Here is a 26693-nt window from a genome sequence, read left to right as displayed (position 1 = left end):
TGCAATCACCCTGCCTCAGCCACAATGTGTTTTTTTTTGGGGGGGGGTCCAAATGATGTCATCTTCCACTTGTAACCCTCCTGTGCTTTCCCACCCCTTATTCAATCTTTTTTCTTAGCAGAAGCAAAATCCATTTAAAAGGAAAAGAGGGAATAGGGGCATAACGCCTTCTGATTTGCAGCATTACGAGCCATCCGCCTGGAAGCTGATGGCTCTTTGAAAACTAGCTTGAAAGCTAGTATTTATTACATTTTTCTATACTACCTAATAGCCGAAGCTCTCTGGGCAGTTCAAAACAAACATGATGGGATTTTTGGATAGGGATACTTCAATTAACTGACACCAACCTGTCATGTCCCTTTGTCTAGTTTGGACAGACATCTTATAATGTCCCTCACCCCAACCGTTTCCCTACCACTCTACATCAATGGTCAGAACTTTTTTCTTCCTTTCCTTGTAATGGTTCACATAATTCAGAATGTGAAAACTTCTACCCATTTAAACATCTCTATCCAAGCACCACATCAAGTTCGTTGCTTTCTCATTTTAGTGTAGAACCACAGTCACTTTCTAATAGGGAATGAGGAAAATTAGCCCTCCTTTTTTTGCACTCTTAGCAAAGTTACAATTATGTGCATTTATAGGCACATAAACAATCGACCTGGTGTAAAGAACAGGCCACATTCCTGAGAGGAAACAAAATATTTTAGAGATTTTAACAGTACAATCCTATGCATGTTTGCTGAGAAGTCCCATCGAATACAATAGGGCTCACTCCCAAGTATGTGTTCATAGGACTGCAGCCTAAGGGCATCTCTACACCAGCCTAAAATCCTGCATTTAAAACGAGGCTTTCTACTTCTGCTTTAAATGCAGAATCATGACTCCCTTTTTTATGTGCTTCCTTTTCCCCCACCTCCTTCCCCCTCCTTCTCCCCGTATCTGAGTCTTCCATTATCTTTCATTGATCTCACTCCTCTTGTTGTCGCTTTTACTCTTTTCACAGAGGAAACTGAAGTGGAACACAATGGGGTAATTTGATAGCTCATTATCTGCAATCTATTTAAAAACGGCCCAAATGGCATTCAGTGCAGGAGTCGCCTTGAATGATCATGGCGTCATGTAAAGAGCCCGCAAATGAGCAGAGACACTCATTTCTGGAAGGGGCAGTGCTCCAGAGACTTCTCCCCTTACAGAAACAAGTGTTTCTGCATGTTTCAGGGCTTGCCCCTGGAAACGTGATACCACATTACACAAGTGGTAGGGGCTACTTTCAGGGCCCTGGAAAGGAAGGACACGACTGGATGCTGCCATCACTGTGCACTATGTTTCAGGCATGCTAAAATTAGTATGTTATCAATTTTCAGTACTTTCATTTTTTCCTTAAAATAGCCTTAACATCTAAATAATATATTTCTTTTCCTCATTGAGTTATCAATGCAAATGAATGGATAAAATGTATACATATATATACATAATATTTTAAAAAAAATTCCAAGAAAACCTTTGAATTTGTTTGAATATTACTTTCAAACTACACGTAAGTGAACTTTATTAGATTTTTTTCTCCTTATCTAATATTTCAATTCAACTACTTTTGGCATTTTACAGCATCTAAAATTAACATAACAGTTATTTAGTAAAAAACTAAGCTTTGTGTCAAGATTAATAAATGTAGGGCGTCAGCTTTTGTGGACTGCCGTCCACTTCATCAGATAGCTGTTGTACTGAGTTATAGGTAATTATCACACATGGACACACAACACATCTCTGTATCTCAGACTCCTTTAAAAGATTCTGCTGGGACAGGCTACCCCACTGCTCTGTAAAAAAAAAAACTTAAAAAGTCAAACACGTTTTAAATTAGATTCCTACCCATTAAGGAAAACAACATTTTCTGAAAAACACACATCACTGTTCTCAAATCATTTCTGTTCATTTTACGCCTGCTTGATAATACATTTGAATAGCTGCTCATTCATGACAAATAGGAAATACAGCAGCAAATAACCATGGACACAATCCAGTGAAAGTTAAGCAATGTTCGGTTTCATTTATTTCAATGCGGAATTAAGCACAATGTGGAATTAAATCTTTCCAATGAAATCATAAGACTAAAAAGTGCTTATCTCTTTAAGTGGTTGGATCATGCCAGTATTTTGAGTCTATTTCCAACAACTCTGTAGTCATAGACAAAAACAAGCTACTTATATGGAAAATACTAGCCAAAATTACAATCTCCACTTCCATCATTCATATTAACCAAGGTGAATAAAAATAAATCTAAAAATAGAGATGGATTTAATGTCAGTTTAGGGCGCATGTCAGTTCGAGACTCGGAGGTGACCACCTATCCAAAGCAGGGCAGGAGAAGCCCAGAGAGGGTTGTTCCCTCCGCGCTTCTCCTGCCCTGCTTTTTCTGCTAGGCAGCCAATTGTGGCTGTGTAGCCACGGCAGCACGGAGCAGGGAGAGAGGCTGCTGTATGACACACTGGATGTGTTGTACAGGCAGGTACGCTCTCCCTGCCCCAGAACGCCCCCAGTCACACCCCTTTCAAGCTGCTCCATGCTCCTCTTGCGAGCACAGAGGACAGGGCTGTTCCGCGCTGCCTCCAAGGCAGCGCAGAAGCGGGGAGAGATTGGTTCTCAGCGAACCAACCTCAGAGCGTGGGCTCTGAGGTCGGTTCCCAGAAAATGGCATATCCTATGGCTGTCTAGCCGCTGTCTAGCAGCCATAGGATTGCTCCCTCCATTTAAATCAGTTTTGATTTAAAAATTCAATCATAATAAGGATCTCCTTTTAAAAATAACTTGGTTTAAAATGAAATCTGAGTTTAATACAAACAAAAAAACATGTTAAAGCCTACACATATGAACATATAAATACTCTGTCTAGTCCTCTATTGTCTCCACTGACTGGCAGCAATTCTCCAGCATCTCACAAAGAGACTTCCAAATGTGTGTGGAAGTGTGAGGAAGTAAACAGGTTGGCAGGGGCAAAGGGCGGGCTGACCTCAGCTAGATATCCCACAAGATACTCTTCCCCACCCCACCCCACCCCACCCCGTCCCGTCCCGTCCCGTCCCACCCCACCCCACTAGGAATGCTCCTTCCCCCATTATCAGCTGTTGGTCCTTTAAAAGGAAAGGAGAAGCAAAATGAAGAGGCTACTGCCTTAGGGAAAACCATTTGCAAAGTGTTTATGGCTGTAATGATCTACATATTAGGTGGTAGGAAGCTAGCCTTTATTACTTCAGGTGATAAAAGGATGCAGGTGGAGAAATGTATTTGTACTTCCAACTGTTCCTGTCCCCCTGTATAAACAAACAGAGGAACAAAAAAACCCAGCAGTCTCACAAAGAGTAGTAAACTAGCATAGCCGAGAAAATAACCTTTAAGGGCTCTCAGCAGTCCCTCATCCAGTAGGGGAGAAGTCAGAAACACTCCCTCCCCATAAGCAACATTTTGGTGCAGAGTCTCACTTGTACAAGCTTTAGAGTAAAAAAAACCACCCTGAAATGTGAACAGAGTCTTTATTTTCAGAGTTTTCAATAGGTAGCTGAGAAATGATATATTAGTCTTATGAAGTGGAGTAAAAAGTCCAATTAGCTATCTGACATGTCACCATGCTTCCTATGAGCTCTGATTAGGCTAGGTAAGGATTAGCTTTTATTTTAAAAAATAATGGCATGGAAGCTGCAGATGAAGGAAAGAAGCCGCTGCAAATGGAACACTGAAAAAATAAGTAGCAGCGGAGCAATTTTTTCACTTCTGAAACTCCCATTACATCCCCAACATTTCTGTGCGCAAGATCTTGGCACAGCCTTATAACATATTTGGAATCAATATTATCATCAGTGGGCTTTTGCTGTAGATAAATTAAATATTTGGGCCATGTTCGGACGTCACTTTAAGCATGGTGGCTTAATAAACTACTCATGGTAACTTATTTTTTAAATAATCCACGATGCCCCACCACACGAGCAGGCTAATAAACTACTGTGAGTGGCTTATTAAGCTACTGTGCGTCATCTGAGTCATCCCCCCCTCCGCTCCCTGTCCATCTGCAGTCCACCCGCCTGAGCAGTGGCGCTGTTTCACCCATTGACAACAATCCAGCAACACCCCAAAAGTTGTAGCACTCTTTCGGTAAAGTGCTACAGTGAAAAGGTGCTATAGCGCTTTAGCGAATGAGCACTACAGCTGTGTCTGAAGTTTGGTCCTGATCTTGCAAACCTCCAAGGTTTTATAGCTGCCACCCCCCTTTTTGGTGCACCTGGGATTTTTTCTCCTTTGTGAGTAATCATGCAGGGTTTGATGGTGCATCAGGTGCCTCCTCACTATGGGAAGTTTGGTTCCGATCCTGCAAACTTAAAGTGTTCCCAATGGCGCATTTCCCATAGACACTACTAAAATAGCCCACATAGGTTGTTTCCTTAACACAGAGAATGCCCACAGGAGCAGAGCAGTAGCGATCTGAAACGCTCTTGTAGCACAACTCTGTAGGGGACCAAAATAACCCATGGTGCCCGCCAGACAACACAATAACCCACGGTGGGTTAAATAACCACTACTGCAGACCATGGGTTATCAGAGTGGGTTATATAAGCCATTGTGGATTAAAAAATTCCCAACAGATGACATGATAACCCACAATGGGTTATCGTGGGTTATTTAACTCATTGTGGGTTATGTTATCTGAACACAGTCTTGATCTTGTAAGCTAATAAAATTAGATTGGTTATGGGAAGAAGAAAGTGAGTGCACTCCGAGGTAAAAATGAATAAAAGTCTAACTAGAAATTAGTCCCAGTATTGGGAAAAAGGCGGGATATAAATAAATATAATAAATAATAAATAGTCCATTTCCATCCCTGAGCATCTATATTATACTTTTATGGAATGTCATAGCGAGAGAGAGAAGCCAGAATTCTGTTCTAATATCAAGTACATATTTTCAAATGTTTATGGTTGTATCGTCTTTTATTGGAAGCCACAAACAAATTCATAGGAAGGGGGAAACAATAGTTTTCCAAAGTCCCCATTCATATAACTTGCAATTTCATTATTTAATTACCTTTATATTTTGCATTAAATGAGAAGTTATTATGGAACAGTTTTTGCTGACCTCTTACAGGCTCCTGCATGATACTATTTTTGACAATATAGTTTTCATTTACAGAAATAAGAAAAATGTCAAGATTAAATATTACTATAATTGTTTGTCTTACCTGTTATCATGCTTGATATAATTAATGGTAATATGATGAGCTTAAGCATTCTCATCAGAACTTCTCCTGGAAACGCAAAGTAAAATTTGTCCAGATTTGAGAGTTTCCCATATTCTCGAACAGCAACTCCTAGTCCAATGCCTGAAAGGTAAATGCAAAAGTGAATTTAATATTAGAAAATCTAGGGAAACAAAAGGTTGGATCCAGATATGCACCTGCAGAAGGCGGAAAGGCCTACTTTCCTGTGCCCTCATTTCCTCACCAGCACCTAAAGCAGTCCAAAAATGCTTCATTAAGTTTCAAAGGACCCTGCCCTGCTCCATGGAGTAGGCTGCAGCATGTTATACTGAGGGGGAAGGGGGAGATCATGGAAAAATCAGTGGAGGCACCTTCTGTAAATGGAACAGAAGGTTTCTCCACCCAATTTTCTGCAATCTCCACCAGTGCCCCCATGCCACAGCCCACTCAATTCAGCAGAACCCCCAAACCTCAAAGGAAAGTTTGAGACCATGGGAGCTTGGGCGGAGAGGAGGGGTAGGAAAGTCAGCTTCTGCTCAATCCTGGATCCAGCCCAAAACATCTTGAATATAAATTTAGTTAGCATTAAAGCAAATGATCTCAAAACTTAAAATGTTTATTCTTTTAGAGCTGCCTTCTCCAACCTGGTACCCTCCTGTTGTGTTGAACTACAACTCCCAGGATCCCCTACCAATATGGTCAATGGCCATGCTAGATGTTGTTGTCCAACACATCTGGAGGGCACTAGGTTGGGGAAAACTAGTTTAGAGTATGGACATTTGAGGCCATTAAGATTTAGAGATATTAGTTCTACTGCTGCTCTCACTGACTCATGCCTTCCCTTGGAACATAGTCAAAGTGCTTCCTTACGGAGTTCAGGCAGAGTGTTCCTGATAGGGCTGAACTTTCTACAAGGCCCTCATAGGCATCTGCATAACCCCACATAAGGGACTATACAGAGAGTATTAAGAAGAAAATGTCTGTTACAGGAAGCACATACGTGCTACAGATATTATATGTTATACCAAATTCACAGAGTTCCTGAAAAATATATTACATCGACAATGAAACAATACAGTCAGAAGCAAGATAATAATGATGTGAAAGAAGTTCTTTATTTCACAGAATATTCAACAAAATACATTTGATAGCTGTTTTGCATGTGACGACTTAGTGGATAAAGTAGCACAGAGATGACTTAGTGGATAAAGTAGCAGCTACAGGAACTCTGGGGGAAAGCGACCATGTTGTACTTGAGTTCTTGGTTCTAAGGGAAGCAAAAGCCAAGTGTAGTCAAACGCGTACCCTGGATTTTAGGAAAGCTGATTTTAATAAACTCAGAGCAATGATCTGTAAGGTCCCATGGCAAGCGACGCTAACGACAAAAGGAGTCCAAGATGGGTGGGAGCTTTTAAAAAAGGAAATTCTCAAGGCAGAATTACAAACAATTCCAACAAGAAGAAAAGGTGGAAGACAACAGAAGAAGCCAATGTGGCTTCACAAAAAGCTTAGAGATGACATGAAAACAAAAAAGGACACATACAGGAAGTGGAAGGAAGGCCAGGTAACAAAGGAAGACTACAGGCAGGTAGCACAGAATTGCAGGGATGGCGTCAGGAAGGCTAAAGCTGAGAACGAGCTGAGGTTAGCAAGAGATGCTAAAAACAACAAAAAGGCTTTCTTCAGCTACGTGCATAGTAAAAGGCAGAGGAAAGAAATGGTTGTTCAGCTATTAAATAAGGATGGCAAAACAATGACAGATGACAAAGAAAAGGCAGAGGTGCTCAATTCCTACTTTGGCTCAGTCTTCTCCCAAAAGAGGGTCTATGACCCTCCTGGCAAAGGTGAAGTGCAGGCTGAAGGGGCGGGATTGCAGCTTGAGATCGATAGGCATATGGTCAAGGAACACCTAATTACTTTCAATGAGTTCAAATCTCCAGGTGAACTGCATCCTAGAGTAATAAAGGACCTGGCAGAAGAACTCTCAGAACCACTGTCTATTCTCTTTGAGAAATCATGGAGGACGGGTGAAGTGCCAGATGATTGGAGGAGGGCTAATGTGGTCCCTATCTTCAAAAAGGGTAAAAAGGAGGATCCTGGGAACTACAGACCAGTCAGTCTGACATCAATCCCTGGGAAAATTCTGGAGCAGATTATAACGCAATCCATCTGTAAGCACCTTGAAAACAATGCAGTGATTACTCTAAGCCAACATGGATTTGTCAAATATAAGTCCTGCCAGACGAATCTGATCTCATTTTTTTATCAAGTCACCTCCCTTGTGGACCGTGGGAATGCTGTAGACATAATATACCTCGACTTCAGCAAAGTTTTCAACAAAGTGCCCCATGATCTCCTGATGAGCAAACTAGCTCAAAGTGGGCTAGATGAAACAGGTGGATCCACAGTTGGCTACAGGATTGGACTCAAAGAGTGCTTATCAATGGGCCCTTCTCAAACTGGGGAGAGGTAATGAGTGGGGTACCGCAGGGCTCAGTCCTGTGCCCAGTGCTCTTCAACACTGTTATTAATGACTTGGAGGAGGAGGTGTAGGGAATGCTGATCAAATTTGCAGATGACACAAAATTGGGCGGGATAGCTAATACTTTGGAAGACAAACAAAATTCAAAGTGATCTGGATAGACTAGAGCGCTGGGCAGAAAACAATAGAATGACATTTAATAGGGATAAATGCCAAGTTCTGCACCTAGGAAAAAGAAACCAAATGCACAGTTACAAGGTGGGGGATACATGGCTCAACAACACTACAAGCGAGAAGGATCTTGGAACTGTTGTCGATCACAAGCTGAATATGAGCCAACAATGTGATGTGGCTGCAAAAAAGACCAATGCTATTTGGGGCTGCGTTAATAGAAGCATAGCTTCCAAATCATGTGAACTACTAGTTCCCCTCTACTCAGCACTGGTTAGGCCTCATCTGGGGTACTGTGTCCAGTTCTGGGCACCACACTTTAAGAAGGATGCAGACAAACTGGAGAGGGTTCAGAGGAGGGCAACAAAGATGATCAGGGGACTGGAAACAAAGCCCTATGAAGAGAGACTGAAAGAACTGGGCATGCTTAGCCTTGAGAAGAGAAGACTGAGGGGAGATTTGATAGCGCTCTTCAAGTACTTGAAAGGTTGTCACAGAGAGGAAGGCCACGATCTCTTCTCCATCATCCCAGAATGCAGGACACGGAATAATGGACTCAAGTTACAGGAAGCCAGATTCTGGCTGAACATCTGGAAAACTTCCTGACTGTTAGAGCAATATGACAATGGAACCAATTACTTAGGGAGATAGTGTGCTCTCCCACACTGGAGGCGTTCAAGACGAGGCTGGACAGCCATCTGTCAGGGATGCTCTGCCTTGGATTCCTGCATTGAGCAGGGGGTTGGACTCAATGGCCTTGTAGGCCCCTTCCAACCCTACTATTCTATGATTCTATGTATTCCTATAAACCTATATAGTCTGAGCAATCTATGTAGAGAAACATGCTTTCCCATGGAACTCTGTTGCAGCACAAGTACAAAAAAACAAGTGCAGGAGGAGAGGATCCACATCCAGCAATCAATTTGTAGATTGCCCATAGAGTATCCAGTGCAGTAGCCTTGTTGTGAAAGCTCTGAAAATTACAGCCTTGGTAATCAAAGCATAGTTATAATATGACACAAATCTATAAAAACTGCAGCGTATAGGAGGCTTTCAGAGAAAGCAAGAGTTATTCATTCAGAGGTGATATAAATTTACAATTGCCTAGATCCAGTTTTCTTGTTCAGCATGTCCAATTTTCAGCATGTTTTCAGCTCCATGAATGGAGCTAACAGGTTAGTGGGGAAGTCGAAGATGCATGATTTGGCCTCGAATCAGTAATCCTGTACCATTTATTCCCGCTTCAACACCAACTATATTCATATGAACACCAACTTTGTTGGCATGAAATTGAAATTCTGCAGTAGTTTTACATAAAGTTGTGTAATATATTTCTTACATGCACGCAATGTTCTCAGAAAAACCTTCAAGAACAAAAATACCCCATGATCTTCATCTCAGCATCTTAGTTATTATTACATCATCACTTTGTTCTGAGAAATATATTTTATTTGACTATTTTAATTATTTGAAAGCTGTAGATGAAGAATGTGTCTCCTGAGCTTTGATCTAAACTATGTGAAAACTAACTGGGTTAAATCAAATGGTTTTCCATTATACTGTGGTGGGTTTAGGTCGTTTAAAATATGTTTGCTTCATTAATTAGTTTTTAAAAAACCAAATTCAGCCTGTATGTCATGAAGGAGCACATTCAGATAAAGTGAGACTCCAAGTTCCAAACTTTTAATTCAAATTCTGAATAAAATGATACCATGCATAAATAATCAATTAGTGTAGGGCAATTTTAGTCAGAAGAGAGGTCTTGAGCAATTAACCCTAATCTCCAGTAGGATTACTTTGTAAATGTAAAATATGAATGAGCTAGATAGACTTATTCCTGCATGCTAGATTATGTTAGCATAGCAAAGGACATGAGACTGCATTCATACTATAGACTAGAATAGGTGCAATACTAAATCTCTCTCCCCAGAAAACTGTAGTTTGGGTGAAGGCAACAAGAGCATCCTCATCAAATTTCAATTCCCAAAATTCTTTAAAGGGAGCCATCATAATAAAAATTGGTATAAAACCAATATAACAGTTTGAGGTACATGTACTCAGAGTCTCCCTAGTGAGCCAGCCTGTTGACCGCAGACTATTTATTTATTTATTACATTTATATCCCGCCTTTTTTCCTCATTTAAGGAGCCCAAGGCGGCGTACATAATCCTCCTCCTCTCCATTTTGTCCTCACAACAACAACCCTGTGAGGTGGGTTGGGTTGAGAGTCTGTGACTGGCCCAAAGTCACTCAGTGAGCTTCCATGGCTGAGTGGGGACTAGAACCCAGGTCTCCAGACTCCCAATCCAACACTCTAGCCACTACACCACACTGGCACAAATATGCATGGCATCTAATTAATCCAAATGCATCCTTCCTAGCAGGGTACTGTGGGATTTTAGGCACACAGACCCAACAACCTCCCAGTTTGGCAGTGTTCTCACCTCCCTTCCCTCTCTACTCTCTTCAGCACCCTTCGTCTTAGCCAGAGAGCTCTCCAGTAGGAGGAAAGGTTTCCCTCTCAATGTATGAGTCAGGTTGCACAGATCCTGGGAGGATAATAAAAATAACTTTAGCAAGAGTGGATTATGGAGAAAACACTGACAACAAATAAAGAAGACAGGTAAGTGCTGACAAATGATATCTAACTAGTGAACAGATGCAGCTTCGCACAGGTTGGAATAGCCCTTCATTTGATACAGCAAAGCCTTCAGGCACAGTTACACGGCTGTCAGATTTAGACCCATTGTTCCTCCTTTGTCTGAATAAAGCCATGCCCATTAGCACCCCTCAGCAAATCCCCTGCCACAGCACGCCTATAGAGAGGAGTCTGTCTGATTCATTCCCCCGAGGGAGGGGTGCCTCACAGGAGGGGGAAGGGGCAGCAATACAATTCTAACCTGCAAACTACTCCTCCCAGTTTCAAACTGTGTTGACTGCAATAGGGATGTCAGAGAATTCTGCCACGGATCTCAGTGAACGAAGCCCCCCGCCTCACCACCCCACGAAAGGCACGCGAAATGGAGCACTTACCTGGTGCCGTTTGCGCTGCTTTGCGAATGGCGGCCGCATCTGCAGCCGCCATTCGCTTCCCCATTTAGGCCGTGATAGGCTATGTAAATACTTACGTAGCCTATCACGGCTAACGCAGGGATGCCATTTGCATCCCTGCGGAGGCTGTGATAGGCTACGTAAGTATTTATGTAGCCTATCATAGCAAAAAAAGGGAACGCAAATGGCAGCCGCCGTAGCCACCGCCATTTGCTTTCCTGTTTTCTTGCCATGATAGGCTATGTAAATATTTATGTAGCCTATCATGGTAAAAAAAACAGGGGCGCAAATGGTGTAGCGGCCGCCATTTGCGCCCCTGTCTTTCGCCGTGATAGGCTACGTAAATATTTACGTAGCCTATCACAGCCAAAAATATGAACACAAGTGGCCGCCACCATAGCCGCCACCATTTGCGTCCGCAGGCTCCAGATGCCTGCAAATGCACCCAGCCGGCGGCTCCACGGAGTTGCCACGGAGCAGAGCCAGCCAGGTTAGGATTTCGGGGGGGGGGTGGAGCACCTCCCCCCCACTGCGAATCACCCCTGAGAAAAGGTAAGTGACTTTCGTACATCCCTAACTGCAAAGCTATGCATTGATTAGGAAAGTCTGCCACTTAGTGACTGATGACAGTACTGAAGGCGTCAAACACAAAGACACATTTAAATTAACTAACATTAATTAATGCATTTCAAAAACCAAATAGCCCTGTGGTGCCCAAGATCCCACTAGGATGCATGCCAGTTTCAGGTGTTTAGGTTTCACAGTCTTGGCGCTATAGCACTAACAGACAGACAGACAGAAATCCTCTTTTATTATTATAGATTGATGGTTTAGATTAAGCAAGCTTGGATTACTCATAGCTCTTAAAAGAAATAAGGTGGTGATTGTGTTAGGGTTAAATAGCATTATCATTGTTAATTATCAGAAACATCTCATGTTCTCTCTCAAAACTATGTGATATTTATGAAGTATTATTTCTTGGAATGAAAAGTAATTTCTCTCAAAGAGAATGGCAGGATGAATCAGACACATATAAATATGTTTACTCATTGGGTCCTGCGTAGGTCAGAATTAACAGTGCAGTCCTATATATTAGTCAAAATTCATCAAAGCTAAGTCCTATTAAATTCAATGGGGCTTACTCCCAAGTAAGCAAGCACAGGATCGCGTCTAGATCTATCTTGCACAACGGCTCCATATCTTGGGGGGCGGGGATGAAGGTTAGTCATGAAAACATTATCTATGATCAGTTTTAATTTGCTGTGTTAAGTGATTCATATTGTTGACAGTGGAGGTCATTCCCTTTTTTGTGGGATGGGTAAAAAACTCCCAAGGATTCAAGGCAAGGCACCGATACATTGTTAATTCAGCATTCCCATGAGTTTAGTGCAAGCCTGCACAATGCAACCCATCAGGCCAAACGCAGCTCACTAGCAATGTTTTGTGATTTACCAGGTGCTTAACAGCTCCCCTGTTTCCTCAGTCACAGGAAGTTTATTGAGCCCCTGGTGCATTGGACATGACTGGTGAGCTAAAAGTTGTGTAGCTCTGGTTTCAGAAGCAGGGCAGCCAAAAAATGTACACATCGTAATCCTAGATCCATGTATGCAGAAGGAAATCCAACTGATTGCAAAAGAACCCACTTTAGAAAAGGCCACACCCACTTCTAGCATGCAGCCCCCCTGTAGGTTTCTTGGATGGAAATTCAGACAACAGTAGCATGATATCTTTTCACACTAGTAGACAGAAATATAATACATCAATTGCTGATGTGACCATGGGCAATAACTCTCCTTATGTGTTTTGTTTTCTTGAATCCTGCAAGATTTTTTGCCTTTCTACACAAAGAACCAAACTCCGAGCAATTAAAACTTAAAACTAGGAACAAACATGCATTCGCCTACACTCAAACTGGGATATGGAGCCCAAGCTCCAACTAGATTTTAAAGTGCTGGTGTTGCAACCCCTGCTTCCCAAACCCCACAGCTCTCCCCTCTCATTCACCATTGGGATAGCGTGTAAGATTAAAAGAAACGGCACTATTGTGAAAGGGAAAAACAGGCTACATAACCTGAATGGGTGAAGCAGCTACTGCGCTGTTGTGAATGCTTGGAACACCGCTAATGCACTATTATTAATGGGAAGTACAGGCTACATACTGTGAATGGGGAAAGCAGCTACTTCGTTACTGTGAATGCTTGAAACAATATAGTTTCAATACTTCAATACTGTGAATGGGAAAAAGAGGCTAAATGTTGTGACTGGGAAAGCAGCCCTACTGCGAATAGGGAAAAAACCACGATCTTTTTTTTTAACCGATTCTCTCTTAGGGAAAAAAAAAGTTGTTTTTTTTTTTGTATGATTGTGGTGTTTTTAAGCCTGGAAACAGCAAGAGGGGAAGGCACTTATGTGTCACAAACCAAAAGAGAAAAAGTTCTCAGGAGCCTGAAAAAAATATTTTTATTTTGCCCAACACGTTTTGGAAAGAAATTTCCTTCTTCAGGAGCCACTTATCTTTCTTCAGATGTAGTGAAAAGAAACCTTCCAATGTTTCTTCCATTTTTAAGCCTGTGAAGCCATCTATTAATTTCACAACTTAAAACAAGATCATATATACACATTCCACCCAAACCTCTAATCATACAACACACAGAGAACTGTATATTTCAGAGACATTATTAGTTTCTCACTTAACTAAAACAACCACCCTTTAACACACTGTAGTAATCTGACCAATATGGGGTTATGTTTACAATGTATCATTATTGTTATTTTCATTATTAATATAGTTATCACTGTTATCATCATCATTATTAGCATCATATTGGCTAAAGCAGGACTCTACCCTTTTGTCCCCTAGTACACCCATTTCTTTTAGTTTCTGCCCAGTGTATTCCAACAATAAACAGTCAGTTTCTTAATCTGTAATAAAATGAGTAAGAGTTTTATTTATATATTAAAAAGTATTCCTATCAAAACAAATTAAGAGAGCAATCCTGTGGCCACTAGAGAGCGCTGGGGGAGCCACAGGATTGTTCAGTTTCCTAGCTCTGAGCCAGGAAACCGCGCTCCCCTCGCCCTCATAGCCAGCGTGGACAGAACTGTGCTGGCTACCTCCCTGCGCTTGGAAAACAGAGCACAGAGATGGGGAAAAGGGGGAGTTCCTGGGAAGGAGGGAAGGAAACTGGGGAACTGCCTTACACTATTTTTTATGGCCACCCCAGCCTCCTTCACTCTCTCTCTGAAGCACAGCTGCAAACCAGGCAACATCGCCCATCTAGCAGAAATGCAGGCTGGCTAGAGCACAGAGGTGATTGCCTCCGTGCTCCAGCCACCCTGCACTGGATACTATCCACACAGCATTGCGCCGTAAGTGAATGTTTTTTTTAAACCCTACAAATATTTAAATTAATTCAAAATATATAAACACCACTTGGAATAGAAATCTTGAAGTCTGAAAACCATGAAGAAAAAGCAGGGAAAACAAGTTCCTTAAAAGACAGCTGCAAGACTTTTGCTTGAGGAAATATTCTCCCCACTCGATGTCACCTCCACAGATTACTAATATAGAAGAGCAGCTTCTCAAGTCAGTTACCTGTATTAGTACCACTTGATAAGGCCACCAAGATAATTTGCCACATTAGAGTGTGTGCAACAGTTACACTAAGCTTTCATAAATACAAATAACCAAATAAGTCTTACCACTCGGTAAACTGGTCACCTGTACAGGGGGAAACTTCCAAGTAAGCCACGTCAACCAAATTCACCAGTCACACATGAATAGATTGGGGGCGGGGGGAGGATGCAATAAGGCCAAAAACATCCACAGAAACCAAGTTCCAGTACCTATTCCAGACAATAAACAATATCTTGGAAGAATGGCTTGGAACTCCAACTTCCAAGTGAGTGAAATCAACCAAATTCACCTTTCACACATGACTAGGTATGTGTGATACAATCAGCCACCAACATCCACAGAAACCACATTCTAGTACCCATTTCAGGAAATAAATGATATGCTTGGGAAATGGTTGGGAATGCAAACTTCCAAGTGAGCCAAACCAAAATATTAATCAGTCATACATAACTGTGTGGGAGGGATTCCAGAAGCCATGAAACTTCCATATAAACCATGTTAAGATACCTTTTCCAGGCAATAAATGGTATCTAGGTGAAACGGCCCAGAACACCAACTTCTAAGAGAGCCAAACCAACCAAATTCATCCATCACACATGACTAGATGGAAGGGATGCAATCAGCCAGAAACACACACCACCACTCACTGTTAGAATGAAAATCAGGTCATTTGCATAATGTTCTCCCCAGTTTTATTGCCCTGCCTTGAAATGTGCAATTTCCCCTTCAGTTTTACCTCTCTGCCATGAGATTTGTGCAATTTCCCCCTCTGTTTTACTGCTTTGCCATGAGATTTCTGCAATTTTCCCCTTAGGTTCACTGCTCTGCCTTTAAATTTGCACAATTTCCCCCTCCGTTCTACTACTTTGCTATTTGCATATGCTTAGCAATCCTGCTCACTGCTCTGTAACACATATGTAAAAGTGACTGCTAGCAACAGTGGAAGGAAGCAACAAGCACAACAAGGTGGGGAGCCGAAAGCAACTTGTGGCTGCAGGAGAGAAGGAGCTTAAGTGCAGGTGTTCGTACTTCAGTAGAATGTGAAGCAGCCTTTTAAAAAAGGTGTTCACTAGCAAGGGAAGCCCAGAAGTAGAGGATGAAATTGACAAGGACATTGACAAGAGGAGGAAATCAATATGTTTGGCTAAATAGTGGACAGGTGATCATGCACCGAAATGTTTCTTTTTAAGGTTGCAAATGTGTTACTGTATTCCAGCGGTCCCCAACCTTTTTGGGACCAGGGACTGGTCTGTGGAAGACAATTTTTCCACGGACCGGGGGGGGATGGGACTGGGCCGCAGTAAGGGTGTGGGAACCCCCTTACCTTGGGTCCGCGGGGGGGATCCGTCCTCCCCCCCGGAATCCTTGTCACCGCGGAGCTGCCAGCCAGCTCCGGCTGGGGGAGGACTTCCGGCTGCTGGGATGCAAATGGCATCCGCTATTACTGCAAAGTAATAGGCTATTACTGCAAAGAACAGGGCTGGAGTCGGCCGGCAGCTCTATGGACTCGCCGCGGAGCGGAGCTGGCCAAGGCCGGCCAGGATTCCAGGTTGGGGGGGAGGGATGGATCGCCTCCCCGCTGTGGACCCAAGGTTAGGGGGGGTTCCCACACCCCTATTGCGGCCCAGTCCCTAACAGGCTACGAACCGATACCGGTCCACGGCCCGGGGGTTGGGGACCCCTGCTGTATTCATACGGGCTCAGAAAATTAATTCTATTTGGTGATCTGATGCCGGGGGTGCAGGGAGAGTTTCCCTCAGGAGTTGGCAATCTCAGCAGACCAATTGCAGAAAGGGTGCTGACACAGGGTCTGAGGAAACGAGTTCTACCGCAAAGGCACCTGGGATACATATCAGGATCCAGTGAGAGGGCTAAGGGGGGAAACAAGCCAGGGCAAACCACAGAGTGCACAATCGCTTGTCAGGTTAGCAAGCGAACAACCAACCCATGGTGGGTTATTCTCAGTGTGGCTTAGTGTGACATGCAAACCCGCCCACTGCCTTTCCAGAACAATGTTGTTGAGAAAAGAATTTCCAAACATTTCATACAGAAAGTGTCAAGCTTTTCATAACACAGAAAGGACATAGCCAGAACAAACTCATATAATATTTCAAATCTTCAACACATTAACTATTGAAGTTGAGAAGGGTCTAATTACCAGTCTTCTTCTAGGGGTTCAAGGCTTTACAGAAAGGAATACACTAGGCACACTTAAGCCACCAACTCCTAACCACACTGAGGGTGGAGTCTACTTTCATTTTTTCTCCTCATTTCCTGCCCATAATGGTGGATGTTCCACACTTCAGTTCTCTACTGAGCATGTGTAGAAATGTCCTCTAGTCCATAATTCTTAAAGAAATATACACATGTGGGTTACACTTTGACTGACAAGGCGATATCCCTTAAATTAAAATTGCTTTGCAGGGAAAGGTGTGGACTATGTTACAAATGCTGCTGCTGTTAATATAGCACTGTTAGTGTACATGGTGCTTTACAAGGCATAAGGGGACAGCCCTGTAGAGCTTACTATCTAAAATTCAACACAGGGAAGGTAGCAAAGGAAGGGGAGGGAAACAAGGGTAAGGAAAGGAATGTGCTTTTATTCTGGAAAAACTGAACATGAGGGAAGGAACTTAGAGTTTAGGCTATTTGTTTTAGACCAAAATGCCATTCCTTCTCTCTACATTCTTCAATATTCTATATCATGTTCTCAGTGTTCAATAGTAAGAACTCTGTATGTGTTGATCTAGGATTCCAGAGTGTTAGAAACAGAAAACTAATCAACACACATTTTTATCTTTTGTAGAAATGAACAAAATTTTGATTTTTAAAGATTAAAGAGTCTGCTTACATAACACATAAAATAAGAGAAATCGTTTAAGCTTCAAATATCTTTGCTTTTGTTCTGTAGATATACCTCCACTCTCAGGATGCATCAGCCCAAAGTGTGCTTTGTAATGAAATCATCTCTCTGCCCTGGATTAAGAAAGATGCAATCCAAAACTCTTTTCTTCCTTGACATACTTTTTAAAAAAAAGTATTTTAAATGTTTTTTAATGTATTTTTCAATACATTATATTGCATGAAAACAAAGCATTTCAGTAATGTGGTAGCATACCATACAATATATCTTGCTCTGCATCACAGCAGGAAGATATAGGAACCACTCATTAAATTTCTAGACTGTCATACTTTATTTAGGAAGTCTGGCATGCACATCATAAATTTAAAATTAATAAATATGTATTTGTAAATATATCAGAAGGAAACAAATACATCTGAAAACCAATTTTGCTGCAAATGTATTAGACAATAATTCCAAAGGCTTATTATAAATATATTTGGTCATATGTTAACAAGTTTTTCTACGAACTCATTACCAAAAAATGATTCAGTCTTTTACTTGTTTTATAAGTACTCAGTCAGTCAGTCAAGGAAAAGAAAAGTCATATGAAAGAGGCAAAAACTCACTGATATCATTGTGAGTGAAAATAAATTTCATGCAAGAAGTTTCTCTTGTGTTCCTAGAACAGGTTTTTATTTTCAGATTACTGCTCTTAGAAACTCAGTTATAGTCATATTTCTCACACAAAAACATGAGAGTTTTCAAATATTCTACCTGCTGGTAACCCACCCATCTGCCAAAGAACTCCTGTATGTCTGACGCAAACAGTAGCACGGTGCACAGGATTCAAGGACGTGCTACAGGTCTATCGTGCCTGCCTCATTCAAACTGAGACTACAATTTAGAACACACGCACCACTCTCCTGTAGCTAGTGGAGAGGGAATATTAAGTTAGTTTAAATCTGTAAATACTCTTACAGAATACTGCTGTCTGAGAGGTAAATACTGTTTCTTATAGCTTATCAACAGAACTGGCAAGAATAGATAAGAATGCAATCTCTACAAATGAAGAGAACAGGTGGGTGAACGTCTGTTTGCTTATTTATTTATTTATTTATTTATTCATTCATTCATTTCTATCCCACCTTTCCTACTTTTATCTATTTATTTATTTATTGTATTTCTATACTGCCCCATTGCTGGAGCTCTCTGGGCAGTTTACAAACGTTAAAACATTAAATACAATATAAAAAGTTTAAAAGCCATTTACAAAAAATGTGTACAAAAAGCACATAAAAGCACACAAACAATATACACAAACAACATATAATTAAAAAACAACATTGAACTATCAGACATAACTAAAGACACATCCAGGACCGATTAAAACTCATCATGTGCTGCCAAATGCCTGGGAAAAGAGATCGGTCTTAACCTGGCACAGAAAAGATAATAATGTTGGTGCCAGGCAGACCTCATCAGGGAGCTTGTTCCACAGGTGGGGGGCCACCACTGAGAAGGCCCTCTCCCTCATTGCTGCCTTCCGAGCTTCCCTTGGAGGAGGCACTCAGAGGAGGGCCTTAGATGCTGAATGTAGTGTACCGGTAGGTTCATTTCGGCAGAGGCGTGCCATCAGGTATTGTGGTCCCAAGCCATGTAGGGCTTTATAGGCTAAAACCAGCACCTTGAATTGAGCTCGGAAGCATATAGGCAGCCAGTGCAGGCAGGCCAGAGTCGGTCTTATATGTTCAAAACTTCTGGTCCCTGTTAACAATCTGGCCACTGCATTTTGCATGAGCTGCAGCTTCTGAACCATCTTCAAAGGCAGCCCCACATAGAGTGCATTGCAGTAATCTAACTTGGAGGTTACCAGAACATAGACAACTGAAGCCAGGCTATCCTTGTCCAGATAGGGGCGTAGCTGGGCCACCAACTGAAGTTAGTAGAAGGCACTCCATGCCACTGAGGCCACCTGAGCCTCAAGTGACAAAGATGGTTCCAGGAGGAACCCCAAGCTTCAGACCTGCTCCTTCAGGGGGAGTGCAACCCCATCCAGAACAGGTTGAACACCCTCCATCCAGTCAGAAGAACCACCCACCAACAGCATCTCAGCATCCTTGTCTGGATTGAGTTTCAGTGTATTAGCCCTCATCCAGTCCATTATCGCAGACAGGCACTGATTCAGCACATCCACAGCCTCACTTGAAGAAGATGAAAAGGAGAAATAGAGCTGCGAGTCATCAGCATACTGATGACAACGCACTCCGAAACTCCAGATGACCACACTCAGTGGTTTCATGTAGATGTTGAACAGCATGGGGGACAAAACTGACCCCTGTGGAACCCCATATTGGAGAATCCATGGGGCCGAGCAATGTTCCCCAAGCACCACCTTCTGGAGCCAACCATCCAAGTAGGAGCGAAACCACTGCAGTGCAGTGCCTCCCACTCCCAGCTCAGGGAGTCATCCCAGAAGGATACCATGGTCGATGGTATCGAAAGCCGCCGAGAGATCAAGGAGAATCAACAAGGTCACCCTCCCTGTCTTTCTCCCAACATAGGTCATCATACAGGGTGACCAAGGCTGTTTCTGTGCCAAAACCTGGCCTGAACCCCGACTAAAATGGATCTAGATCTCATCCAAGAGTGCCTGGAGCTGGTTGGCAACCACTCACTCAAGGACCTTGCCCAAGAATGGAACATGCTCCTAAGAACCAAAGGTGATATACATGGCCCTCCTCCTCTCCATTTTATCCTCACAACAGCCCTGTGAGGTAGGTTTGGCTGAGCGTTATTGACTAGTCCAAAATCACCCAGTGACCTTTACAGCCGAATGGGGACTAGAAACTTCGGTCTCCTGATTCCCAGTCCGACACTCCAACCACACTGGCTCTCTTGAGGCAGATCTCAGTAGATGGATTACAGGATGCACTGTAATTATCCTATCTCTCTTGGATATGGTTGGAATTATACAGGGAATCCTGTAATTATCCTTCTCTCTTGGATATGGTGGGAAGATGTGGGGCCCAATTTCTATCTCTCCATTTGGTGTCACTGTGCTCCCATCATCACCCACCCACAGCTCTCCATCTGACTTTCTCCGTCAATATTACCTACCTCACTCTCTCCATCATCAATACAACCACGATTAATATTAATTAGTAATTTACAATGCACTGGGTATTGTACAGCAAATAAAATTAGGAACCTCTGGACTATATAAAATCCCATCATTTTGATCCCTGTATGGCTGGATGTGTATAAAGAAAGACAATCATTATATACATTACATCCCATTCCCCTCTAATTTCTAGCACAAAGACACCCTGTGCCTGCAGCTTCTGGAGTTGGAAGTTTTCCCTGTCTAGATTTCTGTCTGTCAGAAGGCTCCATCAGATTTGTAAAATGTATGCAGGGAGCCTATCTGGGAATTCTGGCATAAAGGCTCCTGTTCTGGAAATTACTGGCCTTGATGAATCATGTAGGCTCACTTATCAGTAGACTCACTTATAAAAGTAGAGCTCAAATTGCTCGCAGAATTAAATTTTCCAGATTCTGGATTGGAATTGTCTCTGGATCTGTTTTATTAAATCCAACAACTTTTCTATAACAGATATTAATTGTTCTTATTCTCAATTCATGAAGTCAGGAAAAAATAAACAAGAACAAAAGAGAGGAAAATTCCTCTTTCTTCCCAGGCAAAAAAAGTAGGAATTTCAGTTCTGTGTCACACATAGAAACACGGATACCTTTTCAGCTGGCAGTTTGAGAATAAGGCTGTAAATTGAGGGATTGTCAGAGGTTACATCAGATCAAGTCCTAATGAAATAAACAGGAATCACAAAAATTGATGACTGAACTTCCTAGCTTGTTCTAGACTTTTGACAGAAAAAAATGAGTCTGTTGTAACTGCAGTGCCATACAAAAGATTTATCTTTTTTACTGTCTATTTAAGAACATAAGAAGAGCCATGATCAGACCAAGGGTCCATCTAGTCCAGTATTCTGTTCACACAGTGGCCAACCAGCTGTTGACTGGGAACCCACAAGCAGGGCATGAGTGCAACAGCACCCTTCCACCCATGTTCCCCAGCAACTGGTATACTCACTGCCTCTGGTACTGGAGGTAGCACATAGCCATCAGGACTAGTAGCCACAGATAGCCTTTTCCAACAGGAATTTGTCCAACCCCCTTTTAAAGCTATCCAAATTGGTGGACATCACTACATCCTGTGATGGTGAGTTCCATAGTTTAACTATGCACTGTGTGAAGAAGTACTTCCTTTTATCTGTCCTAAATCTCCCACCAATCAGCTTCATAGGATGACCTCTGGTTCTAGTATTTTGAGAGATGGAGAAAAATGTCTCCCTATCCACATTCACCACACCATGCATAATTTTGTACACCTCTATCATGTCTCCCCTTATCCTCCTTTTTTCCAAGCTAAACAATCCCAGCTGTTGTAACCTTCTCTCATAGGGTAGAGAAGGTTTGCCAATTTGCCAGTTTCTTGGCTTCCTCCATCACTCACTCATCAAAACACTTATTTACCCTACTCTTTCATCTTTCTATTTTTCAAAAATCATACTCCTATACTATTACCTTCCCTTGTTTAATCAATAATATCTCAAAGAGGAGGAAACTTGTTATTTGGATATTCCCCCCCCCCCCGAAGCAAATTATGCATAGAAAGATTGAATGAGATCACATATTGTGCAGGGAAAAAAAATCTTGTGATCTTTAAAACTGTCCTTAATTTATGGAAGGCTAGGATACCATAGTGTCAGTATAATCTAACACAACATTGGCTTAGTAGGGTTTGAATTATATGATAGTTTAGAAGGAAGGTGGAAAATCAGATTATTCTAACCTTACATCTTTTAATGCATGCATTGGTTTAGAGGGCATAGCCAGGAGATGAGAGCCCACTCCCTCTCAGAATACGTGAAGGATGTTCAAATAAACACCCCTTGTGATATTACTGATGGCGAATGATATAGCACCCACAATGTGTGCACCATGTCATGACCATTATACCATTGCTCAGCTTGCAAAAAGGGGCTTGTACAGTAGCCTATATAGAGTTGAGGCAAAGTATCACCCAAGGCAGTGAAATCTTCATGTTAGCACTGGACGTAACATAAAGATTAATGGAGGGTAGCTGCCAGAGCAGATCTTTTCCTCCACTCCACTGACCAGCGCAGCTGAGCTGGTGCAGTATGAATAAAGTAAAACTACGTCACTGACATTAACAGTGAAACATTCAGCCAGGACAAAGAACAAGCTGAATCATGGCTAAGATACACAGTTCAGATGTTACACCACTCCTCAAAGCTGGATTACAAAAAGTTTCAAATGTACCCCATAAGTAGTAGTTTTTTAATTTAATTTTTAAATTCAAAGATCACTGAAACAAGCACCTGAACATCCTTAAGCTAAAGCAATTCCCCAAACACAGCTAATATAAATAAAAATATTAGCCCCAATCCAACTAAAATTACTTGCATTTGAGGCTGCAATCTCAATGAGAGAGCTTCGGCTATTGGGCGGTATAAAAATGAAATAAATAAAATGAAATAAATAAATGAGACTTACTTCTGAAAAGATATACATAGCTTGCACTGTTGATCTTCCTATACATAATTTGCTATTGGAAAATAACTCCAAATAGTATTTTTTTATCCCTTTTAAGATGCTACTGATGAAACTAAGGAAAGAAAGAACTATACTTTATATTTTATCCTGGAAAAAAGTATGAGTACATTTTAACTACAAAAGGTTTGCAATTCATAAGTTGTTGTCATATATTACAAAACCTAAATTGTGCAGAATGTAAGGATATGACCTTTTACTATGACATAAAAGACAATTCAACTGGTTACTTAAAATACGGCACACTTGATCATTCCAAATACTAAAAATACACCTAGCATAGCAGGCATCCTTGTTAACAATGTTCCAAAGTATTGAAGTATAGCACTATATATATATTGATCTTAATATAGTGCTATTTGTGAAAGCTATTTTAGTACAGTAGGTACAGACTATTCTTTATTAATCCATCAGGCCTATAATTGTCTAAATACTTTGCTAAACTGAGATTAGTTTATGTCCATACATTTGAATTCCAATATTCTTCTTGAAGGAACCAAAACCAGGAAAGAGTTTCTAGCTAGGTTATGTATTTATTACATTTTAAAACCACCCAATAACCAAAGTTTTCAATACACAACATTTATTTGAGGTGATTACTACAAATATGCATACAAGCTGTTTGCCAGATTTTCCAGGAGCTCTTAATATCACGTTTTAAAGTGTATATTTTTTTTTAAGAAAACAAAAAACTAGTTTGATGTCTATGTAAAATATTTAACTATTTTGAAAATGGGATAGCTTGCAAATAGTGACCCTGTATAATAATTTCACCAGCAGATTAGGGTTTATAATAATTAGTATCACAATTGTTTATCACGTTGCTTATTATTTTAAAATGGAGTCTTGACTAGCCCTATCCTATTCAGTGGAGAATGGATGATTTTTTTAAAGTTCTGGTTTAAATCTCTAAATTTCTCCTTGCGGGAAGGAAAAATTAACCCAAACACCAAATGGGTAGTTTAGAAAACAAAATTCAAACCATTCTGAGGGTGATCGGTTCCCAGAAACAGGTTTTTGCATGTGTGAATTTGCCTTCTGAATCAGATCCTGAGCTTACAAAAGGCAGCTCTGGAGGCACAGAGACTTGGCCAAGATCCACAAGACCATTTCCATAAGGGGGCTTTATACTCCCCCCCCCCAGATTCAAAAGCAGTCTGTGATAAGTCACAGTGGTCAATTGCTCAAAGGGAAAAAAATAAAACGTTCCAAAGGGCTTGTGCGAGTGCCTTGTGTGAGTTTGGAACCTGGCCCTTTTACTCAACATTATGTATACACTGTCAAGTGTATGATTGGCTCTGTCAGGTGGTCGCCTGATAAACCTTATCAGATAAGGGAATAAACCCAGAGACGTTCTTCCCTCCACCAGGTGTTCAGCCCTGTGAGTACTGACAATCTGTTCTGCAAAAGAGATGGGGAAGAGGAGCAGATCCTCATGCACAACAGTTCAAGCCCAACTACACACTGCATATTAAGTGCAGTTTTTAAACCTGGCCACTTGTATTTTGAAGGACAAGCAGCAGCCCAGAGCTCTGGTTCAGATCACACTCCAGATCTGGATCAGGGCCCCATACCAATTTCCCACCCCAAATCCCTGCAGGCTGCTAGTATTTGCCCCCAAAGTTGAAACTTCAGGGGCAAACTGGAGCTGTGGGAGGAGTTTCAGTGAGAAAACAGCACAGGCTCCTGATCAAGTTTGGAAGCTCAATCTGGATCAGTACCCACATGGCGGCTTTTCCTTCAAAGTACAAGAGGTCAGCTTAAGTAAGTTTTTTTAAAACATGTTTAATGTAATGTGTAGCTTGCTCCTATATGTTTAAGATGCTACAAGACTCATTGTAATTTTTGGATTTAAATTTATTATATATTAGATTTGCAGTCCATTTTATGACTGGAGTTCTCAAAGTACTTCAACAGAATTTTAGAAATACTTTATTGTTGGAGAGAACAGTCCTGCTGAATTAGGAGCAGCTGTATGATGGTGTTTTTGCCTGTCTCCCTTAACCTATTTTAAGAATTTGAAAGTTTCCATGAAAATGTTAAACTATTCAAGAAGAATGTAAAGATAAAATCCAATGTAAGTCCTACTTAGAGTAGACCCATTGAAATGAATTGGATTTAAGTTAATCATGATTAACTTTATGTCCCATTCATTTCAATGGGTCTACTCTAGGACTTATGCTGAATTTTATCCTAAGTTAAATAGGAGACTTTTTCCAATATTTGCAAAGTTTGGATGTAAACCAGCCAGATTACTGTTTTTGCATCATGTTGATTTTACTGGGAGAGTTAAGCATGTGCTTATGCCTCTCCTATTAAAATCAATGGAATTTAAGAGATTGGCTGGATTGTGCACTTTTTAAATTTAAAGTGGAAAATAGAACGGCTACATAACCATTAAATATTATTCTGTGGCATAATATTATAGCACAATATCTACGGCCTCGTTCCTATATACCCTTACATGGGAGTAAATCCTTCTGAATGCAATGGGATATACTACCAAGTACTCATGTGCAGTACATATTATAAGGCTGCAATCCTATGTACATTTACTTGGGAGTGGAACATGGACCAGGAGCAATCCTATTGGAATAGAACTTGGAGGCGACCGCCTATCCAATGCAGAGCAGGATCAGAGCAGAGGGGATCTTCCCCTCCGCTCTTCAGCCGCCCTGCATTTGCAGCTAGACAGCCAATTTCTGCTGTCTAGCTGTGGGAAGTTGGAGCGGTGGCGGGGTAGATGCTGGACAACAAATAGGAAGCATTGGAAAGGCACGTCCAGAACACCCTGTTTTCACTGCTCCACGCTCCTCTTACAAGTGCGGAGCCAATCCGCACTGCCTACGAGGCAGCACACGAGGGGGTGGAGGTCGGTTCTCAGGGAACTAACCTTGGAGCGCCGGCTCCGAGGTCGGTTCCCAGGAACTGACCTATCCCATGGCCGTGAAGCCGCTGACTAGTGGCCATAGGATTGTGGCCTAAATAACATTTACTTATTGCAAAGTAAATATGCATAGAATTACTTGATCCTAGTCCTAAGTATAAGTGAAACCATGTTTACTCAAAAGTCCCACCAAGTCCAATGGGCCTTACTCCTAAATAAGTGTAAATTAGATTTCAGGCATATGCACATCTATTTGGAAGTAAGCCTCATTGAGTTTAAAGGGACTTATTCCCAGGTAAGCAGCATTTCTGATTACTAAGGTCCCAATCCTAAAACAATGGCATGCTTCTAAACCCGTTTCCTCAATGGAATTTATATGCACATAAGATTTATTTTTATTTAATTCCTTCAAGAAAAGTAGCAATTATGTTGTTTGTCATTTTATAGTGCAATGATCTACTTTTATAATATTGAGATATGTTTTATGTTATGGAAAACCAACATTGACAAACATGGGGAGATGAAACATGTTTGTTAGTAGTGTTAATTTTCCTCCAAATATTACAACATACTTTTGAATTTCTGGCATTTAAATATAGATTAATATTGCATGAGAATAATATTGGGTAGATAAGGATGATTTACACTTCTAACAGTCACAGTAATGCCAATAACTGAGTGCAGTCAAGTAAATGAGATGACTGAAATGAATTATTTAAT

At 41.4% G+C, this 26693-nt stretch overlaps 1 protein-coding gene across 2 annotated transcripts in view; it reads right to left on the bottom strand.

Annotated features, from left to right (window-relative positions):
- Nucleotides 1–26693, bottom strand: part of SLC1A1 (solute carrier family 1 member 1) — a 76491-nt gene that overhangs the window by 47539 nt on the left and 2259 nt on the right. For both annotated transcript variants that reach the window (XM_084834420.1, XM_084834419.1), the window contains exon 2: nt 5231–5371. In XM_084834420.1, the coding sequence (XP_084690546.1) occupies nt 5231–5371 (141 nt within the window). The remainder of the gene's footprint in view (nt 1–5230; nt 5372–26693) is intronic.

The sequence above is a fragment of the Heloderma suspectum genome, chromosome 2, assembly GCF_057233095.1.
Source record: "Heloderma suspectum isolate Gila_16-S chromosome 2, 16-S_ref, whole genome shotgun sequence".
NCBI classification, from domain to species: Eukaryota; Metazoa; Chordata; class Lepidosauria; order Squamata; family Helodermatidae; genus Heloderma; species Heloderma suspectum.
Note: the sequence above shows the minus strand (reverse complement) of the source record. Positions and strands in the feature narration are given on the sequence as shown.